General features: G+C 43.6%; 1 protein-coding gene across 1 annotated transcript in view; it reads left to right on the plus strand.

Moving 5' to 3' along the window:
• The window catches only part of LOC109901282 (deoxycytidylate deaminase), a 34,778-nt gene extending 22,272 nt beyond the window's left edge, over window positions 1-12,506 (plus strand). The window contains exons 5-6 of the mRNA XM_020497330.2: window positions 4,608-4,704; window positions 11,979-12,506. Of these exons, the coding sequence (XP_020352919.1) occupies window positions 4,608-4,704; window positions 11,979-12,057 (176 nt within the window). The 3' untranslated portion in view covers window positions 12,058-12,506. The remainder of the gene's footprint in view (window positions 1-4,607; window positions 4,705-11,978) is intronic.
• The last annotated feature ends 7,558 nt before the right edge of the window (window positions 12,507-20,064 follow it).

The following is a 20,064-nucleotide window of genomic DNA, read 5'->3' on the forward strand; positions in this document are numbered from 1 at the left end:
CAGATGACACTCCTAGGACTTCATGTTGCACAATACATGCATGTTTTGTTTGATAAAGTTCATATTTATATTTTTAAAAAATCAGAGTTTACATTGGTTTATTAGATTCACTAGTTCCAAAAACATAGCCACATCGTCTCAAATGTAGATGATAATACAAGTTATACACATGGAATTATAGATATACCTCTCCTTAATGCAACGGCTGTGTCAGATTTTTTTTTAAAGTTTACGGAAAAAGCAACACATGCAATAATCTGAGACAGCACTCAGAACAGAAGCCAAATTAGCCGCCATGTTGGATTCAACAGAAACCAGAAAATACATGATAAATGTTTCCTTACCTTTGATGAACTTCATCAGAATGCAGTCCTAGGAATCCCAGGTCCACAATAAATGCTTGATTTGTTCGAAAATGGCCATCATTTATGTCCAATTAGCTACTTTGGTTAGTGCGTTTGGTAAACAATTCCAAAGTCTAAGCCTGTCCACTATAACGTGACGAAATGTCCAAAAGTTCCGTCAGTAGAAACATGTCAAACGATGTCTGTAATTTCAATGAGAGCTTGGTTGATGATCTGCCACCCCCAGAAAAAATCCAAACAGGAAGTGGAATTTCTCAGGTTTTTGCCTGAAATATGAGTTCTGTTGTACTCAGACATAATTCAAACAGGTTTTTTTTTTAGAAACTTCAGAGTATTTTCTATCCAATATTACTATTAATATGCATATATTAGCAACTGAGACTGAGGAGCTGGCTGTTTACAATGGGCACCTTTTTCATCCAAGCTACTCAATACTGCCCCTGCAGCCATAAAAAGTTAAGCTGTCTTCAGTGGACAAGTCACTGTTGTGGAACGTTCCAGAATGGTGTGTTTTTTTAACTACTCAAACGGTCTCTCTGGTTCCAACTAGTTTTCCATCCCAGCATAACTGTTTACTAGTTTTCCAGTGTTTCTGGTAGTTTGATAACAATATTAAATAATGTTTGTCACATGCGCCAAATACAACGGGTCTAGACTTTACAATGAAATGCTTGTTTGCGAGCCCTTCCCAACAATGCAGAGTTAAAAATAAGAGTGTGCAAAGCTGTTAAGGCATAGGGTGGATACTTTGAAGAATCTCTAAAATGAAATATATTTTGATTTAACACTTTTTTTGGTTACTACATGATTCCATATGTGTTGTCTTCACTATTATTCTACAATGTAGAAAATAATGCAGATAGTCCGGGTAACTATTTAGCGTTCTTAAGGCTTGGGGATTGAAGCTGTCTCAGAGCCTTTTGGTCTGAGATCCGATGATCCGTTGACATTTTCCAGACGTTAGCAGAGTGAACAGTTTATGACTTTAGTCTTTGGCAATTTCAGGCCTTCCTTTTACACCGCCTGATCTAGAAGTCCTGGATGGCAGGGAGCTCGGCCCCAGTGATGTACTGGGCAGTCCGCACAACCTTCTGTAGCACTTTGCGGTCGGTTATCAGTTCAAATGTATTGTTTCTCAGTCTTCAATCTACAAAATGTTTTTTCTTTTTTGCGAGTGTTGTCTTGGCAACGGCTAGAGATGGATAGACATGATAAATTACAGTGTGCCGTGCAGGCCTTTTCTTTTGACAGTATCTACAGAGGCATCGGTTTTCTAAAAGGTTGGGATGTGCACATCACCTTCAGTATACTTCACAATAAATAGATATCTTCCAGATGCAGAGAGAGAACAAATTTGCTTTATTTAAAGATATTTTCTTTGTTATGTTTTTATATTTAAAATATGGATCTGTTTTCCTCTGTTGCTTCACTATAGATCAGTGGAAAGACAAGTCGTTGTGGGTGATTTTCAATAGTACATTTCTTCAATTCCGCACTTAAAAAAAAAACATGACTACTACTGGAGTCTCAAGCTGTCAGACTCAGAACCCCATCTAGGAACTTCAGATTTTGTCTGTTTTTGGACAGTACCTGGGAAAAGGGAGACCGATAGTAGAAGCATAGGCAGAAGGTGGCTGAGACTGGGCTGGCTCGCCGGGGGGTGGGGGTTTGAGTCAAAACCACTAATGCTTGACCAGATTCCGACACTCAGATCCCCATCTCTATGGTCGTTAAGCAACCCCCCCCAACTTGGCTCTGAAGGATGTGTTTTAGACGGACTAGTTTAATTTCATCCCATTTGCTTTTAAATTGTGTGTCGGCTATCGTACACTAGACTAAAGGTCTTGTCCTTGGCGACTTGTAAAGCTCCCCGTTTGATGCAGAAGGTTATCTGAAACTGTCTCAAGCAGTGTGGATGTTGAGTCTTTTCTCTCTTGGAAGCAGCGCTTTCAAAAGGAAATACACCACTTCTCTGTGCTACAGCCTGTTAACTCAAGGCCGTCGATTGGGCTGATCTTGGATCCTCTACATGCTTTTCCTTCTTATTAGAGCTGTGAGGCTGTGAAGCCCCACTTCATAACCACTGCACCCCCAAACGACACACAATCCCACTCTCACACACAACCTGCGCCTTCCTTACACACATCAAAACGAAATGCCCAGTTGCCCAATTACATAGTAAGGACATCTCTCACACACACACACACTCATTTTTCTGCCAAAATAAACCAGTGTAATTTCAAGCCATCTCCCTGATTTCCCCCTCTGTGCTACTAAGACTCATTTTGGTCTGACAGCATGAGCACCACCTACTGCTGGAGCCCCGCCTTTACCATCTTCACAAACCAATCATTATATCCCTTGGAGTTCAGCCAAGCGCTAATGCCAAATCCTGCAGAGCCCTCACCAGGAAATATTGACAATGCATTTTTATTCATGGTTTGTTTAGTGGCTATACATTTGGAACACTGTCATTATCCCCTTTCAGACTGCTACCATATGTAAACTCACACCCGGACATTACTTCAATAAGTAAGCAAGTTTGATTAAATGTGTTTATTTGCAGTTATTTAAGTTCTTCCCCAGAAAGTCATAGGTTGTGTGTGTTAATGTATGTAGATTCACGCTCATTGCATCTGTGCTTTTCAAAACCAATCCACCTAGGAATAAGGATAATACCTTGTATGCAAATCTAAATATCAGAGATATTATTTTCAGCGGGTGATTTATGAATAAAGGAGCTCGCCCCACGTACTGTCTCTGCACTCTGTGGCCTTCTACGGCTGCAAACAATCCGACCATAAAGGTCTTTGTTACTTCCACTTGGGAGAAGTGACGCCTTGCGTCTTGTTTATTTATCTGATCCATTGTTAGCCCAGGCAGCATCGCTGCACACATTCAGATATGCTTTGTTTTCGTACATATTTATTTGCTGCTAATGATTCTTTTGAATAGTCATCTGTATAGTTGTTGTGAAGTAGGCTAAACTCTTGTAATTGTTCAGACCATTTTTTTTTTTTTTTTTTTAAAGATCCTGGGGACTCAAAGGGGTGCATTTCTGCACTACACACCTGATTCAACTAGTAAAAGGTTTGACGATGAGTTGAGTAGAATCGGGTGTGTTGTGTTAGGGCAAAAAAACACACATGCACCCTGGATTACCAGAATTAAGAACCACTGGATCAGGCTGTAGCTTTACTGTGATTACAGTTGGATTTCAGTAGCTCCACATGCTGGCATTTCTCACCCTTATATTAACATCAGCGATCGGAGTAGTAACTGTACAATTACTGGTGTGATACGAAGTGAAGAGAATATGATGAGCATTCCAGTCCATACCAGGTGAGTGGATATTATCACCACCGTTTGTCTACTAGAAGGGGTAAACCACTATGCTAGAGGCTAGCCTGTCTTTCACTCCCTGTAGAGCTGGTGTTGCTAACAGTAACACCACCAGCCAGCCCTATAGTCAGTCGCTCTTTATCTACTGTGGTGAATAGAATTCACTCTGCGTGGTCTCCCCTCAGCGGATCACAGAATAAATACCAGCTCTTTCACAGTTTCCCGCAGATGAAACTGTCCGATAATACAGGGCAGGTGAGACTGGGAAGCCATGCTGGGTAAAGCTGAGCCGGATTGAGCCAGCGGCTCCTAAAGCTCTGATGATGCGGGGAAGATATCAGGCGGGCTCAGCACAGAGCCATGGGGGACAACCAATCCTATCTCTGCAGTTTAGGGGGTTTTCAGGGGGTGTTGGCAGATAAGGCGAGCACCCGCTGTATGTGACCTTTTGCCAGAGTGAAATTGTGTGTTTGTGTAGGGAGCTGCAGACCTCCCAAGCATGATGGTACGGTAGATATACTAATCGAGCCAGGCCCTGTTATAGTGCTTAGTGTCTCTCTCACACACACACACACACACACAGACACACACCTCCATTAAGTTGGAAGGGGGTGCTTTTAAAGATGACAGCTGGAGTTGGTAGATTTCCTGTTTCGTCTTTAGTTCTCGGTATTGGACTCAGCCTGCTGTTGAGGGTTTATCGACCGCCCCCATACAGTACGTACGTGTGTGTGTGTGAACACACACTCAAAATTGCACCCCTCATCACTCCGCAGGGTTTACTGAGGCCTCCCTCCCTCCCTTAGTCACCGCTCACCATCATCCCGAGCCTGTCCGATAGATAATTGACTTGCTCTCTCTCTCTCCCTTTATTTTCCCCTCGCTGTCTCTTACCTACAGGTATAAAGGACGTGATTTATTTGTCAGACAAGTACCACGACATCCCTGAAATGACTGCCTCCAGACGGCTGCTTAACTTGGCAGGGATCCAATACAAGTGAGTCTTCTGAGCCGCCGTGTGTGTTGCCCCTGGATGGAGGGACGAGGATGTTATGATGACTTAATTGACATCTGCCAGCCAGAGAGGGCTGACAGTTTTGTGTGAAGAGGTTTCCAAACAAACAGGGTTGGGGTTTAGATGGCGCTCCCCTCAGAGTTACATGTGTCTTTGAACCTGTATTTCAGAGGGTTTGCGGGGTGGGGTTAGTGCCTGGATATGGTTGTTTCAGGGGTGTAAACCTACCCACTAACTACCTGTCCTGGGACTACTGGGGGGTCAGCAGTGGAGAGATGGCTGTTAGGGGAGGGGATGAGAAGGGGCGGAGTGAGTGGTGTGATGGAAGGAGCAGGTAGATATTTTGGTAATGTTGTCTCTGTCTACATATTCTATACTGAACAAAAATATAAACACAACATGTAGTATTGGTTTCATGAGCTGAAATAAAATATCCCAGAAATGTTTCATACTAACGAAAGCTTATTTCTCTCATTCTGTGCACAAATTTGTTTACATCTCTGTTAGTGAGCATTAATCCTTTGCCAAAATAACCCATCCACCTGACAGGTGTTGCATATCAAGAAGCTTATTAACCAGCATGATCATTACGCAGGTGCACCTTGTGCTGGGGTCAATAAAAGGTCACTCTAGTCACACAACACAATTCCATAGATGTCTCAAGTTTTGAGGGAGCAGGCAATTGGCATGCTGACTGCAGGAATGTCCTCCAGAGCTGTTGCCAGAATTTCTCTACCATGAACCGCCTCTGTTTTAGAGAATTTGTCAGTAACTCCAACAGGCCTTTTATGGGGAAGTGGTTTGCTGGTGACAACGTTGTGAACAGAGTGCCCCGTGGTGGTGGGGTTATGGTGTGGGCAGGCATAAACTAGATACAACTAACACAATTGCATTTTATTGATGGCAATTTGAATGCACAGTGATATCGTGATGAGATCCTGAGGTTTATTGTCATGCCATTCACCAACCGCCATCACCTCCATGTATGAGAATGCACAGCCCCATATTGCTAAAATCTGTACACAATTCCTGGAAGTGAAAATGTCTTCCAGTTCTTCCATGACCTGCGTACTCGGACACTGAGCATGTTTGGGATGCTCTGGATTGATGTGAAGCAGCGTGATCCAGTTCCTCCAATATCCAGCAATGCTCTGGATTGATGTGTACGACAGCGTGTTCCAGTTCCCGCCAGTATCCAGCAACTTCGCACAGCCATTGAAGAAGAGTCAGTCAACCTCCTGATCAAGTCTATGAGAAACAGATGTGTTGCGCTGCACGAGGCAAATGGTCACACAAGATACCGACTGGTTTTCTGAGCCATGCCCCTACCTTTTATGTATAGGTATCTGTGGCCAACATATACATATCTGTATTCCCAGTCATGCGAAGTCCATAGATAGGGCCTAATAAATGTTTTTCAATTGACTGATTTCCTTATATGAACTGTAACTCAGTCAAATCTTAAATTGTTCCATGTTGCATTTATATTTTTGTTCAGTGTATACATTTTAGAAATTCATATACAAACATTGGAAGCATTTAATGAGACAAATGTACAACTCTCGTTTGGCATCAGTCATGGCTGCAGCATTTCTTAATGACCAAGCCCCAAAACTAGGCCAAATCATGAAGTTCAGCCCCCCTTTAAGAATTATATCTTCATATTTTTACAATGCGATGCGGCACATAGCCTTTAGAAGGCTCTTTGGCATTCTTATTACCAAATGAAAGCCTATAGCCGACAAATCAAATCAGTTTATCACATGCGCCGAATACAACAGGTGTAGACCTTACAGTGAAATGCTTACTTACAGGCTCTAACCAATAGTGCGGAGAAAACCTTTACATTCAATGTTGTTTAGATAATCAAATAGTTGAATTGAAACCTAAATCATTCCCAGAATCAAATAGGCTATAAAAATAGCCTTAATTTATTGAGTAGGCTATTGGCTACTTTTACCAGATGCACAGGTTTAAACTAGCTGTGAACGGTCGAATTGAACGAAGTCTGAATTAATCAACTGAATTATCGGAAACGCATACCTGTTGCACTTTTTGCAGGCTGTGCATCCATCTACTGGGTTGTCCTCCTTGTCCACAATGACTCCAAACTGCCGATTTCAGTCGAGCAGCACCAGGTGTATTTCACCATCGTAACCTTTGTTTTTATTTCTCCTGTTATGTTACCCATTTTCACGTGAGCTAGTAGTCAGGGAAAATAAACTTTGCAGCGTAATGTCACGTGGCAGAAGGAAACGCAAGCTCTGCACGTCGACAAATTAGGAATGTTTTTTTTGCGGAACCGTAGGTATCCGACCCGTTGCATGACTTTAACACACTGTATAGACCCCAAACAACACATTCATACTCTCTAGATACACATACACACTGGGAAAAATAAAACTTCACCCACAAACGTCTATCTGCAGGTACATGAATAAACAGAACTTTATAATTGATTCCCATTGAAATGTCCTTTGCTACTTAACACACACACACAGTAGGCATGGAAATCTCCCACTGAGCCACATTAAATACACAGGGTTGCAGCTCAGGTATTTAAATAGTCTTAATACTTCATCCTCGACAGATCAACTAAGACTTTTACTGTTGGAGACAGGAAGCCAGAGAAGACAAGAAATAGGCTGTGTTCCAAATGGCACCCTATTCCTTATGTAGTGCACTACTTTATGGCGCTACCCATAGGGCTCTGTTCAAATGTAGTGCACTCTACAAGGAATAGGGTGCCATTTGAGATGCACTTACACTGATTCAATTATTTTTTTAAATTAATATAGCAATATTTGAAGATTTGTTCATATGGGATACCAGTCTATGGAGGTGTAGAGGTTAACTCCACTAGCTGGTTTGAGGATGTCCTCTACATGCGCACACACACCTATTCAGGTTGTCCTCTAGCTCAGGGTTTCCCATACTCAAGCTTTAATTATTTTAATCAGCTGTATAGTGCTAGGGCAAAAAACCATGTGTACCCAGGGGGTCCCCAGGACCGAGTTTGGGAAACTAGGCCAAATCCCTGAGCTAGCTGATCATGTACTTCCTCCTACACGTTTGCGATGACTATTTTATTCCTCTCCTTTCCGACCTCCCTTTTTCTTTCCGTCGCTATCCATCTTCTCTGTCCGTTGGCGTTTGGACCGAAAGCGTGTATTTAAATTGGACTGTTAACTGGATCTCATACGCAATAGAAGTTTCAAGGGACATTTTTGACCTTGAGGAAAATCAATGAACGAATGTCTGAATCAGTGTTGACGGAGTATAACCAGTTGAAATTGCCCTTAGTATTTGCAGATGAACGTTTCAGCCTTCGACGAAGGCAATAATTCCTATCTTTTAACTCCACTTAAATAAAACACTTTTGTGTTGAGCAAGTGTTACGCCTTATCCTTTTCAATTATGATTACTTTTTTTGGTAGAACCTCGACTCACGTTGGTTGAGCGCCGTCCCATTGCCATAGATAGGAATTAGAGAAACAACATTTACTGTAATTTGTCAAATGTTGTGGACTGAAATGTAGCCTTTGAGAATTCGTCTGCGAATGTATAATCCGCCTTTATCATCTCCTACTGGCTAACGCGCAATCCCTGGAGAATAAAGTGGATGAGCTCCGTTCGAGACTATCCTACCAATGGGACATTAACTGTAATATCTTATGTTTCACCGAGTCATGGCTAAACAAGGATATGGATAATATACAGTTGGCTGGGTTTTCTGCGCATCGGCAAGACAATAGCAACCTCCGGTAAGACGAGGGATGGTGATTTTTCAAATTTGTTAACAGCTGATGCGTGATCTCTAATATTAAGTTTCAAGGTTTTGTTCGCCTGAGGTAGAGTACCTCATGATAAGCTGTAGACAACGCTATTTACCAAGAGTGTTTATCATAAACCGACCCAGGGACTAAGACCGCACTCGACGAGCTGTATAAGGCCATAAGCAAACGAGAATGCTCACCCAGAAACGGTGCTCCTAGTGGCCGGGGACTTTAATGCAGGAAATCTTAAATCCTTTTGCCCTAATTTCTACCAGCATGTTAAATGTGCAACCAGAGGACAACTCTAGAACACCTTTACTCCACACGTGGAGATGAATACAAAGCTCTCCCTCTCCCTGAATTTGGCAAATCTGACCCTGATTCTATCCTCCTGATTTTTGCTTACAAGCAAGAACTCAGGCAGAAAGTACCAGTGACTAGCTCATTACGGAAGTGGTCTGATGCAGATACTAAGCTACAAGACCGTTTTCACACTATGCCATCCGACAAATCGTCAATATGGGACTAAGATGGAATGCTACGACACCGGCTCTGACGCTCGTCGGATGTGGTGGAGCTTGCAAACTATTACGGAATACAAAAGAGAATCCCAACCGCAAGCTGCCCAGTGACGCGAGCCTACCAGACGATTTAAATGTATTCTATGCTTGCTTCGAGGCAAACAACACTGAACCATACATTAGAGCGCCAGCTGTTCCGGACGACAGTGTGATCACGTTCTCTGTAGCCGATGTAAGACCTTTAAACAGGTTAAACATTCACAAGCCCTGCGGCCTACCAGGACTCGTACTCAGAGCATGCGCTGACCAACTGGCAAGTGTCTTCACTGACATTTTCAACTTCTCCCTGACCGAGTTTGTAATACCTACATGTTTCAAGCAGACCACCATATTCCCTGTGCCCAAGAACGCCAAGGTGGCCTGCCTAAATGACTACAGCCCTGTAGCACTCATGTCTGTAGCCATGAAGTGCTTTGAAAGGTTGGACATAGCTCACATTAACACCATCCCAGAAACCCTAGACCCACTACAATTTGGATACCACCCCAATAGATCCACAGATGACGCAATCTCCATTGCACTCCAAACTGCCCTTTCCCACCTGGACAAGAGGAACACCTATGTGAGCATGCTGTTCGTTGACTACAGCTCAGCATTTAACACCAAAGTGCCCTCAAAGCTCATCACTAAACACCTCCCTCTGCAACTGGATCCTGGACTTCTTGACAGGCCGCCCCCAGGTGGTAAGGTTAGGCAACAACACATCTGCCACGCTGATCCTCAACACGGGGGCCCCTCGGGTGCATGCTTAGTGCCCTCTTGTACTCCCTGGTCACCCACGACTGCGTGGCCATGCACGACTCCAACACTATCATTGTTTGCCAACAACAACGGTGGTCTGCCTGATCTCCGACAACAATGAGGCAGCCTACAGGGAGGAGGTCAGGACAACTTCTCCCTCAATGTGAGCAAGACGAGCTGATTGTGAACTACAGGAAAAGTACGGCCGGGCACACCCCCATTCTCATTGACGAGAATGTAGTGGAGCAGGTTGAGTGCTTCAAGTTCGTTGGCGTCCATATCACCAACAAATGATCATGGTCCAAACACGTTAGGAAGAGGGGAAGACCATGCCTATTCCCTCTCAGGAGACTGAAAAGATTTGGCATGGGTCCTCAGTTATACAGCTGCACCATCATGCATCACTGCATCCAACCGCAAGGTGCTACAGAAGTTATTGCATACAGCCCAGTACATCACCGGGGCCAAGCTTCCTGTCATCCAGGACCTCTATACCAGGCAGTGTCAGAGGAAGGCCTTAAATTGTCAAATGCTCCTGCCACCCTAGTCAGACTGCCCTCTCTGCTACCACACGGCAAGTGGTACAGCTTCTACCTCCAAGCAATTAGACTAATGAACAGGTAATTAAATGTCTACCCGGACTATTTGCATTGACCCCCCCCCCCCCCCCACATTTTTTTATGCTGCTGCTACTTCCTGTTTATTATCTATGCATAGTCACTTTACCCCTACCTACATGTACAGTATCAGTCAGTTTGGATGCACCTACTCATTCAAGGGTTTTTCTTTATTTGTACTATTTTCTATATTGTAGAATAGTGAAGACAAACTATAAAATAACTAATGTAACCAAAACAAATTTAAATATATTTTAGATTCTTCAAAGTAGCCACCCTTTGCCTTGATGACAGCTGAGTGTGCAAAGCTGTCGTCAAGCCAAAGGGGGGCTACTTTGAAGAATCTCAAATATATTTTAAGTCGTTTAACAATTTGTTTTGGTTACATGATTTTATAGTTTATTGTAGAATAGTGAAGACGTAGAAAAACCCTTGTTTGGTGCGTCCAAACTTTTGACTGGTACTGTACATATTACCTCGACTAACCTGTACCCCTGCACATTGGCACGGTACTGGTACCCCCTGTATATAGCCTAATTTAATTTTTTTTAGGTCATTCTTTCTTTAAAAAACATCTGCGTTGTTGGTTAAGGGCTTGTAAGTAAGCATTTCACGGTAAGGTCTGCACCTGTTGTATTTTGGCGCATGTGACAAATGACATTTTAGTGAGAACATCTTTGGCCTTGGGATTTAAAAGCAGGTTTGCAAGCAGCATTCATTCCGTGTGTGCGCGACTGAACAGGCTAAGGGTGTGTCTGTGCAGGACGGTGGGTCTGTCTTCAGAAAGAAAGGTGTCCTGGAATGCTATTATTGATGGCATTTTAAAAGGCAGCAAGGCTTTTAGTGTGTCGTGCAGTGGTGGACTGTGACGCTACAGTGCCTCTTCTCTTCTGCTTGGGCACGTACGCCACGACAAGGTGTTAAGAAACTGCTTTATAGAAAGGTTAGTGGCTTGCCATTTCACTGCAGTAATGGTAGCTGTTATGATACAAAACTTTGTTTACGTCCCGAATGGTACCCTAGGCACTGGTCAAAAGTAATGCACCACATAGGGAACAGGGTGCCATTTGGGATGGAGCCTGTGATACTCTATTGCGCTTGACCCACAGAGGCATAAGAGTGATTAGGACAGGAGGAGTCTGCTCTCTGCTGGTGTTGGGGACCTTGGCAGGGGGTTGAGGCGAGGGGCGATAGGGGGGCAGAATGCGCTCCTGGTCATTACCTCCTAGAGTGGGCGGCCGCTCCACCCTACACCCCCTTTCCCCAGGGGACTTGTGGGTAATTGGACCCCCCCCCCCCCCCCCCCCAGAGCTCCTTCCTGGGCGCAGGATGATATGAAGTTGAAGGGTGGGGAGAAATCTGAAAGCTATGAGTTTCTTAACTGTCTCCCCTTCATCTTTGTCCCTGCTGCCTCTCCCCCTATTGTCTCTCACTCAAAACCAGTCCCTGTGCTGAAAAAGTTCCAGGAAAAGTTCATAGCTTCACAAAAAGAGTGACTTGCTTTTTCTCCTTTTCTCATCACGCTGTTTGTCTGTTCCCAGGCAGTTCAAGCCCAAGCGAAGCAAGTTTGTCATCGATTTTAATTCTATTAACTCTGGGATGTTCAACGGAACAGGCTGAATACACTCACCTTGAGAAAGAGGAGAGGGAAAGAGTGGGTGCTTTGATGTCTACTCCTCCCCTCAACCTACCACACCTAGAGGAACTCAAGTATGTCTACTGTAAATGTTAAATCATGTAGAAACATTCATTGGAAAGGTTTTTGTTTTTTACAGTGCAAAAAGTGATTTGAGTTGTGAAATTGTGAGAATTTACATTGGATTTCATGGAGTTACTTTTACTGTGGTCTCGTTAAAAACATTTATTTAAAAAAAATATCAATCAGGATACTCTTCTACTGAATTTTACGGTTTTAGGCCAACTACTGATTTTGTAGTTCTAAGTGTTAGACTAAATGTATTTGTACCATATTAGGTCAAATGTTGGGGTACTGAAACACTAAACCATATCATATTGTGTGCTGCACATGCAATGTCAACCAAATAAAACTGAGGAATGTTTTCAAATCATTCAAGTGTACAGTCTTTATGCAAAAATATAGAAACTGCTGTAGCTTTGTCTCATAACTTTGAATAGAAGAGCAATCGGCTGGTAGAAGTACTCTCTACTTCGAGGAATTGGAGATTTTGTCAAAGTACAGACATAATATTTTGGGTGATATCCAAGCATAGATCTGCTGGACATGAAGTGGTGCATGTGTGTAATACTGTGAATATGCAATATGCAGGTCAATTCAATACCCCACACTAAACTATGCTGTTCAATTTCACTGGACCCCACGTTCTCCCGAGTGGCGCAGCATCCCAGTGCAAGAGGCGTCACTGCAGTCCCTGGTTCGAATCCTGGATGCATCACTTCTGGCCGTGATTGGGAGTCCCATAGGGTGGCGAACAATTAGCCCAGCGTCATCCGGGTTTGGCCGTCAACGTAAATAAGAATTTGTTCTTAACTGACTTGCCTAGTTAAACAAATCGAGCTGGTGGTTGGACCCAGACAAAGTGGGAGAGAAATGGAATAGAAGGATAACTCCATATTAGATGCCTTTTAGGTGTGCTGCTCATAACAGCCTCCATGTAGACATGTATACAGAATTTGAAATCGTTCCCACTCACACCTGACAAAAAGGCAGCGAGTGTAGTGGTAATAAAATAACCTGGCATTTCCATCTTTCCCCAGCCTTGAAACAAGTGTGTGTGTGATGAAGAGGAAGGTAGAATGAGAAGGTAATTGATTAGCCTGCGTCTGATCTAGAGGGTGTTTATGGTGAGTCTCGGAGTGTTCAGAGAGGTCTGTGGGACACCACACTCAAACACATTTTTCCCCCCGTTCTCTTCTCCCCCGACCTCTCTTCCTCCCTACCCTTCATGCTCTTTAATAGGTGTCATCCTCTGAGGTGCTCTATCCTCCACAGATAAACACGGGGAAAGACTCCTGACGGAGGTACACCGAGAGAGACTCCTGTGAGTTCAAGAGCTTTGAAAAGGAGCAAGGCAGTGCATGCACATCTTACCCTGGTTCCCTCTCCACCTCCAGCTTGTCTGGGCCTCTGTCGGCCAATAAACCCTGAACCCAGCCACTAAACGTTTTGTTGGATACCTCCACTTACAATCGCCTGTCTCATGTCTACATCTCATCTTCCCCGAATCGCCTTACTAGTATTACCTGAACTGCTTTTGTCCTGCATGCTCACATCTGATTTTGACATGAGTGTCTTTAGGTTTGCCAACCAGCGAGGACGGCATGAGTGATTGCTGCAGTCATTGTAGACCAGCCAGGGCTGGGAGAGAGGGGGGGGGGGGGAGCATGGTGCGTAGTGGACCCACATTTATAGCTAGCTCCATGTGGAGGTACAGGTGGACAAGCCAACAAGCAATCACTCTGGTTTTGTCAATTCCTGTCTCTCACTTTGATTAAAGAAAAATATACATTTAAAATATATTTAGGGGGATGCATTTTAGAATACAAAAATATACATTTGTAAATGTGTTTAATACACTAATGTTCAAGTTTGGGATCACTAAGAAATGTATTTTTTAAAAGAAATGCACATTTTCTTTCCATTAAAATAACATCAAATTCATCAAACACAGTGTAGACATTGTTAATGTTGTAAATGACTATTGTAGCCTGAAACTGCTGATAGGCTTCAGAGGCCCATTATCAAAAACCATCACTCCAATGTTCCAATAACACGTGTTAGCTAATCCAAGTTTGAGAAACAGACGCCACAAGTCCTCAAATGGCAGCTTCATTAAATAGTACCCGCAAAACACCAGTCTCAACGTCAACAGTGAAGAGGCGACTTCGGGATGCTGGCCTTCTAGACAGTTCCGCTGTCCAGTGTCTTATTTTGCCCATCTTAATCTGTTCTTTTTATTGGTCAGTCTAAAATATGTTTTTTTTCTTTGCAACTCTGCCTAGAAGGCCAGCATCCCGGAGTCACCTATTCACTCTTCACTGGCATATCAGCATTACAGAGCCATTATTTTCCTATCCGTGTGCATGCCAGTCTGGGACGATTGAATCCGATGTGAAAGGACAGATATGACACCATGCAGGGGCTTGTCAACAACGTGTGAAATTGTCACCTTGGCGATAGGGACAGAAACAGGAAATTCAGTGTAGAATGAGCCTCCTGCTTGACATAGATGCTCTGTTATAAATGAGCTATACACACATGCTAAGAGACTGGTAGATGAGTAACAGAAGCCGTTGATGGAAAAACATGCAAGCAAGCACCCACACACAATCAACAAAAGCTACCTCGACAGGCCTTTGATTGCATTCGCTGACTACAGATCACCACCGAAGCCTCTGATTGGAAAGAACAGATCATCCACAAACGTCTAAAAGACGTGATACTTCACGACAAATCACAGCTGGGCCCGTTAAGGGATGTGAAGTGGATTTCTGGGAAATAGCATATTACTGATCCCGATGCCTCACATCCCATCTGCTTTTCCCGAGTGGGAAACAAGCTAAATAGTTCACAGCTGGACATACTATCTTTGATTAAGAACAACGAAAATAAGGGCTAGGGTGGAGAACGACAGAAGACAATACGTTAATTTTTTAACCGGAGGCGTCTTGTTTAATATTCACTCCACTGTATGTCAACACACGAGAGCGCAAACGCTGATAGTTTTGTGAGACGATTTGCGCGCACCTTGAAATAGATTTACAGTGTATATTACAGCAGCTGGAGTGTACTGAACATGGCTAGAAACAAAAGACGTCTTCAGCTGTGTGCTGAATGTGTCAAATATGTTTAAGTAGTTTTACGTTTCATTTCAAAGAGGATAGTTGACAGCTTAATGAAAACGGACTATATTTAAAGATATCACATTCATTCTGTTTACCCGATTTGAATATAGAACAAAGAGATGAGTTTCAATTTATGTTTAGACATTTACTTTTTCCCACGGTCTTATATTTATTCCATTTCAAACAGGTAAAACCACATCTAATCTCAAACTGCAATGTAAACCTTTTTCATCCGCCAAACATTCATACTCTCCTTATCTATATATCTATTTACCCATCGATTTATTTAACAATCGATTTATCAATTTACCCATCTATTATCTAGAAATTCAGAAATGGCAAGGCAAAGCACTGATGGTGTTCAAAAAAATCTACCTTACACTCTTAGAAAAAAGGCTTCCAAAGGGGGTTCTTTGGTTGTCTGTATAGGATAACCCTTTTTGGTTCCAGGTAGAACTCTTTTATGTTCCATTTATAACCCTCTGGGGAAAGGGTTCCTACCTGGAACCAAAAGAGGTTCTACAAAGGGTTATCATATGGGGACAGCCGAAGAAACCTTTTAGGTTCTAGATAACACCTTTTTTCAAAGAGTGTAGGATAAGATGATCCAGGCAATCTGTAGCAGACACATACGCACAAACGCAAAGACTCATCCATCCACCGCCCTCCTTACATTCCGACTAGGACGGACGGGCAATTTGTGACACACTCCATAGCTGTCTCCTCTGCTGAAAGACAGGACAGGAGAGTGTGGCCAAATAATAATCATTACACACTTGTCTAACACACTGACTTAATGGGAAGAGACTAATAACCGCTGCGGAAATAACTACTGCTTCGCAGGTTGACATTTTTTGGGATGAATCATGTTCTGGAGGCAGCTCTGCCCCGAAGGAAAACGCATGTGATTGGTTGAAGTCAACCTGCTACTGCTTCTCTCCGACAAGGAGGGTCACGCCGGTCTCCTAGCTAGCTGACAAATATCCTGGGTGGCTGTGGAAATGGTATGTGATTGCACGCCAATTAGACAGAGAGACAGGAAGTTTCTTCACGGTTCTGTAGATGTCAATCAGGCGTTTTGGGGAGAAACGGAAGACATCTTAGTTTGTGTTCATGGTCAGAGGTATGCATGGTTGGTGTCGGTGGGACGTCAACATCGCTGTTGTAGAGAATATCCCCCTTCCTGCATTACAAACCTATTCCCACCGGTAGTAGACAGCCGACTCCATCTAATACTCAGGAAATGAATAGAGATGAATGAGAGACATGATGAGATCCGTCCTTCTGTGGGGTCCTAATGATATCTCACAGGATAAATCTATCAAAGTAACAATTTGCTCTCTCTACCTGAGCAGATGTAATTGACTATTCACAGAGCTGTCCTGTCACGGTGCCTGTGTAAAAATAGAATCTCAACACTCCCACCTGGGAATAATATAACATTCCCGTGAAGATTCCAGAGATAACATCTTATCTCAAGAAAACAATGTTGTGGAGAGGTTCAATGACCTCTCACGCACAACACACACACACAGGAAGAAAGATAGAGTTGCTTTTCTTTAATAGTCAGTGTTCTCCTCGCTGCACCAACATGTAATTCATTATTGGTAATCTAGTCGAGGGGAAGAGTTGTTTCAGCTAAGAATAGGAAAGACAATTAGATAGAGTGACAGAGGGAGAGAAATAAAGCGAGAGGAATGAAATGATGGAAGAGAGAAACAGAGAGAGAGAAAGAGGGAAGGGCTATCTATGTATCCCTTCTATATTACAGGTTGTAGGAATCAGGATGTGTCACAGTCGGCCAGCAGAGCCCCCAGGTCTGGGATTTTCTGCTCCCACACACACACACACACACACACACACACACACACACACACACACACACACACACACACACACACACACACACACACACACACACACACACACACACACACACACACACACACACACACACACACACACACACACACACACACACACACACACACACACACACACACACACACACACACACACACACACACACACACACACACACACACACACACGGAGCTTCTCTAATTGCTGTGGGAGCTGGTCAGAAGCAGTGATGAGTGTGCGTTTTACTAATGAAAGACTGAGCTGGCCATGGGCTAAATAATAAGTAACTCCTAAATACACACACACACACACACGTGTGCAAAGGCCTACACACCCACACACTCTTTCTCTTTCTGACAGCTCTCTCTGTGTGCGTGTGTGTGTACTGTACACAGATTTATCATGTCCTCCCTTAACCTCCCCTGCACTACAGAAGCTCCAACTCCTTCAAAAGTAGTACACTATATAGGGAATCGGGTACTATTTGGGACGAATCCAGGGTACAGTTAATAGTTACACCATGCAACAGTAAAAGGGAAAATAAAGCCCAATTCTTCACATTATGTTTGGTCCATCTCCCAAATGAGTAATGGCCTATGCATACACAGTGGGCTCCAGCACAATGTCAAGCTAAATAGCTTTCCTATTATCCGTGGGAAGGTGCAATGCTGGCTGACTTCTTTTCCAATATAATTCAATGGGGATGGAATCTTGAGTGTTCTAGTGATACACTTTATGCACAACGTAGTTCATGGTGGTGAAATACGTTTTTCCCGATGCCATTCACACCGAGAATGCACACACACACGCACGCGCACGCGCACATGCACGCACACACGCACGCACACACACGCAGGGAGAGTCTGCCCCATACACGCAGGTCATTTTCAGCGGCAGAGATAGAACAAGCGGCAGAATCTCCCACTTATTGCATCGCGCTAGTCGCCAATTATTGGTACTTCGTTCACTTCCTCCTCGCCCGGCTGTCATCTTGTTGTTAGGCAGGGTGGGCGTTTGTTGCTGTTCGGCAAGGGGAGAGCACTAGCTCTGAAGTGGAATGGCTCGTGTCCAAGTCTTTGTTATTTCACAAATTTCTGTTTTCATTTAGAAGATGAAAAGAGAATCAACTGCATTTTAATCAGGCTTTTTCTCAACACCCCTCAGGGGGAAACAGCACACACATTCCCACTGTGGCTACACTGACTGGAGGTGTTGGGTGAAATACATTTTGTTCCCCCACGTAGAATCCTGACATGTGGCTGACTAAAGGCCAGTGGAGGCTGCTGAGGGGAGGACGGCTCATAGTAATGCCCTAAGTGGAGTGAATGGAATGTTATTCATCCCTTCAGCAGCCTCCACTGAGGCCTACTGTACAATACTTTTAAAAAGCAGTCATTCTCGCTGACTTCTTTTCCAATGTTATTCAATGGGGATGGAATCTTGAGTGTTCTCTCGATACAGTTTATGCACAGAGAAGCTTTTCACGATGCCGTTCACAGCGAGAATGAACACACGCGCACCACACACACACAAGTGCCACAATCTCCCACTTATTGCATTGTGATAGTCGTCAATTATTGTCCGAGCCGCCCTTCCTTAACTTCCTCCTCGCCCGCCTGGCTGTCATCTTGTTTTTAGGCAGGGTGGGTGTTTGTTGTTATATTTTGTTCCTTCTTGGTCAATTCCTACAGACGAGCTGTTAAAAGAGGACAGCTAGTCTTAGTTTTTGAGCTCTGAAGTGGAATGGCTTGTGTCCAAGCCTTTGTTATTTCACTCATTTCTGCCTTCTCAAAACACGCCTCGGGGGAGGAGGCCACACACATTCCCACTGTGACTAAACTACAGTACACCACACCGTCAGTTTATCTTGTGGTCAGTCTGGAGATATACCCCCCCATGTAGAATCCTGACATATGCCTGACTGAAGGCCTACTGTATAATACTTTTAAAAACCTGTCAGTCTCACTGCCTTTTCTGTCAGTCAGTCCACAGTGTATAAGACAGATGGGCGATGACACTAGACACCAAGGACTTGGTGTCACCACGTCCTAACCCCTGAGTGACCTTCAGAGGGTTTCAGTTAAGGGTCACCTTGAAATGTCCTTAAAGAGATCGTCCCTCAGGATAGCTTGACAACTGACCAGCCAGAAAACGTCATGCAGATTTAATATTGCCATGGGCTTAGAAGCAAGTACATGAGTTTCTTTATTGCTGCAGGATGGAGACACACGAGAAGGAAGCTGGTAAATTAGATTCTAAGTAAGACGGCACACACACACATACGCTCGCTCTAGGCCGACGTCAGGAAATGAGAGGGTTTAAAAGCTTGACCCAAGAGGCCTGCTGGTAATCTTTTGGCAGACTCAGGACGCTATCCTGCTAATGTGCGGTGTGTGTGTCCGTGTGTCCATGTGTTCGTGTGGGTCTCTCGCTTGGAACACTCAGGACGCTCTCCTGCTAATGTGCGTACCGTGGCTCATGCTTATCTGCTGTGACATTTGGATTAAAGAATCATTCAGCAAGCAGCGCTTGACCTTCTCAAAGATAAATTGAAGTCAATAGTGCCACACTTAAAAGTTGATCATTTTTTATAGACAACTCCTTGATATATATTTCATTTTATGTAGTGTCTTTTGAAGATGTCATCAACTTTTGGGAGGGGTTATTTGGAGACTGCCAATTCATGTAGGTTTAGGCTAATAGAAGGAAAAAAGCAAGGGTTTTTCAGCGGCTTCTCTCATTAGTGTGAATTAAGAAACTAAAATGAACTGGAAAATAAAAAGGTCTTAATCTGTACTGTCAGGTCCAGATGGTGAAATTGCTTGAAATAATTAACTTCGAATCGCTTTTGGATAAAAATGCTTCTTGTTGACCATATCATCATTAGGCTACTACACCGCTCCAAACCATTATCATTACTACACCTCTTGAAACCATACA

Source organism: Oncorhynchus kisutch, linkage group LG12, assembly GCF_002021735.2.
Source record: "Oncorhynchus kisutch isolate 150728-3 linkage group LG12, Okis_V2, whole genome shotgun sequence".
Lineage (NCBI taxonomy): Eukaryota > Metazoa > Chordata > Actinopteri > Salmoniformes > Salmonidae > Oncorhynchus > Oncorhynchus kisutch.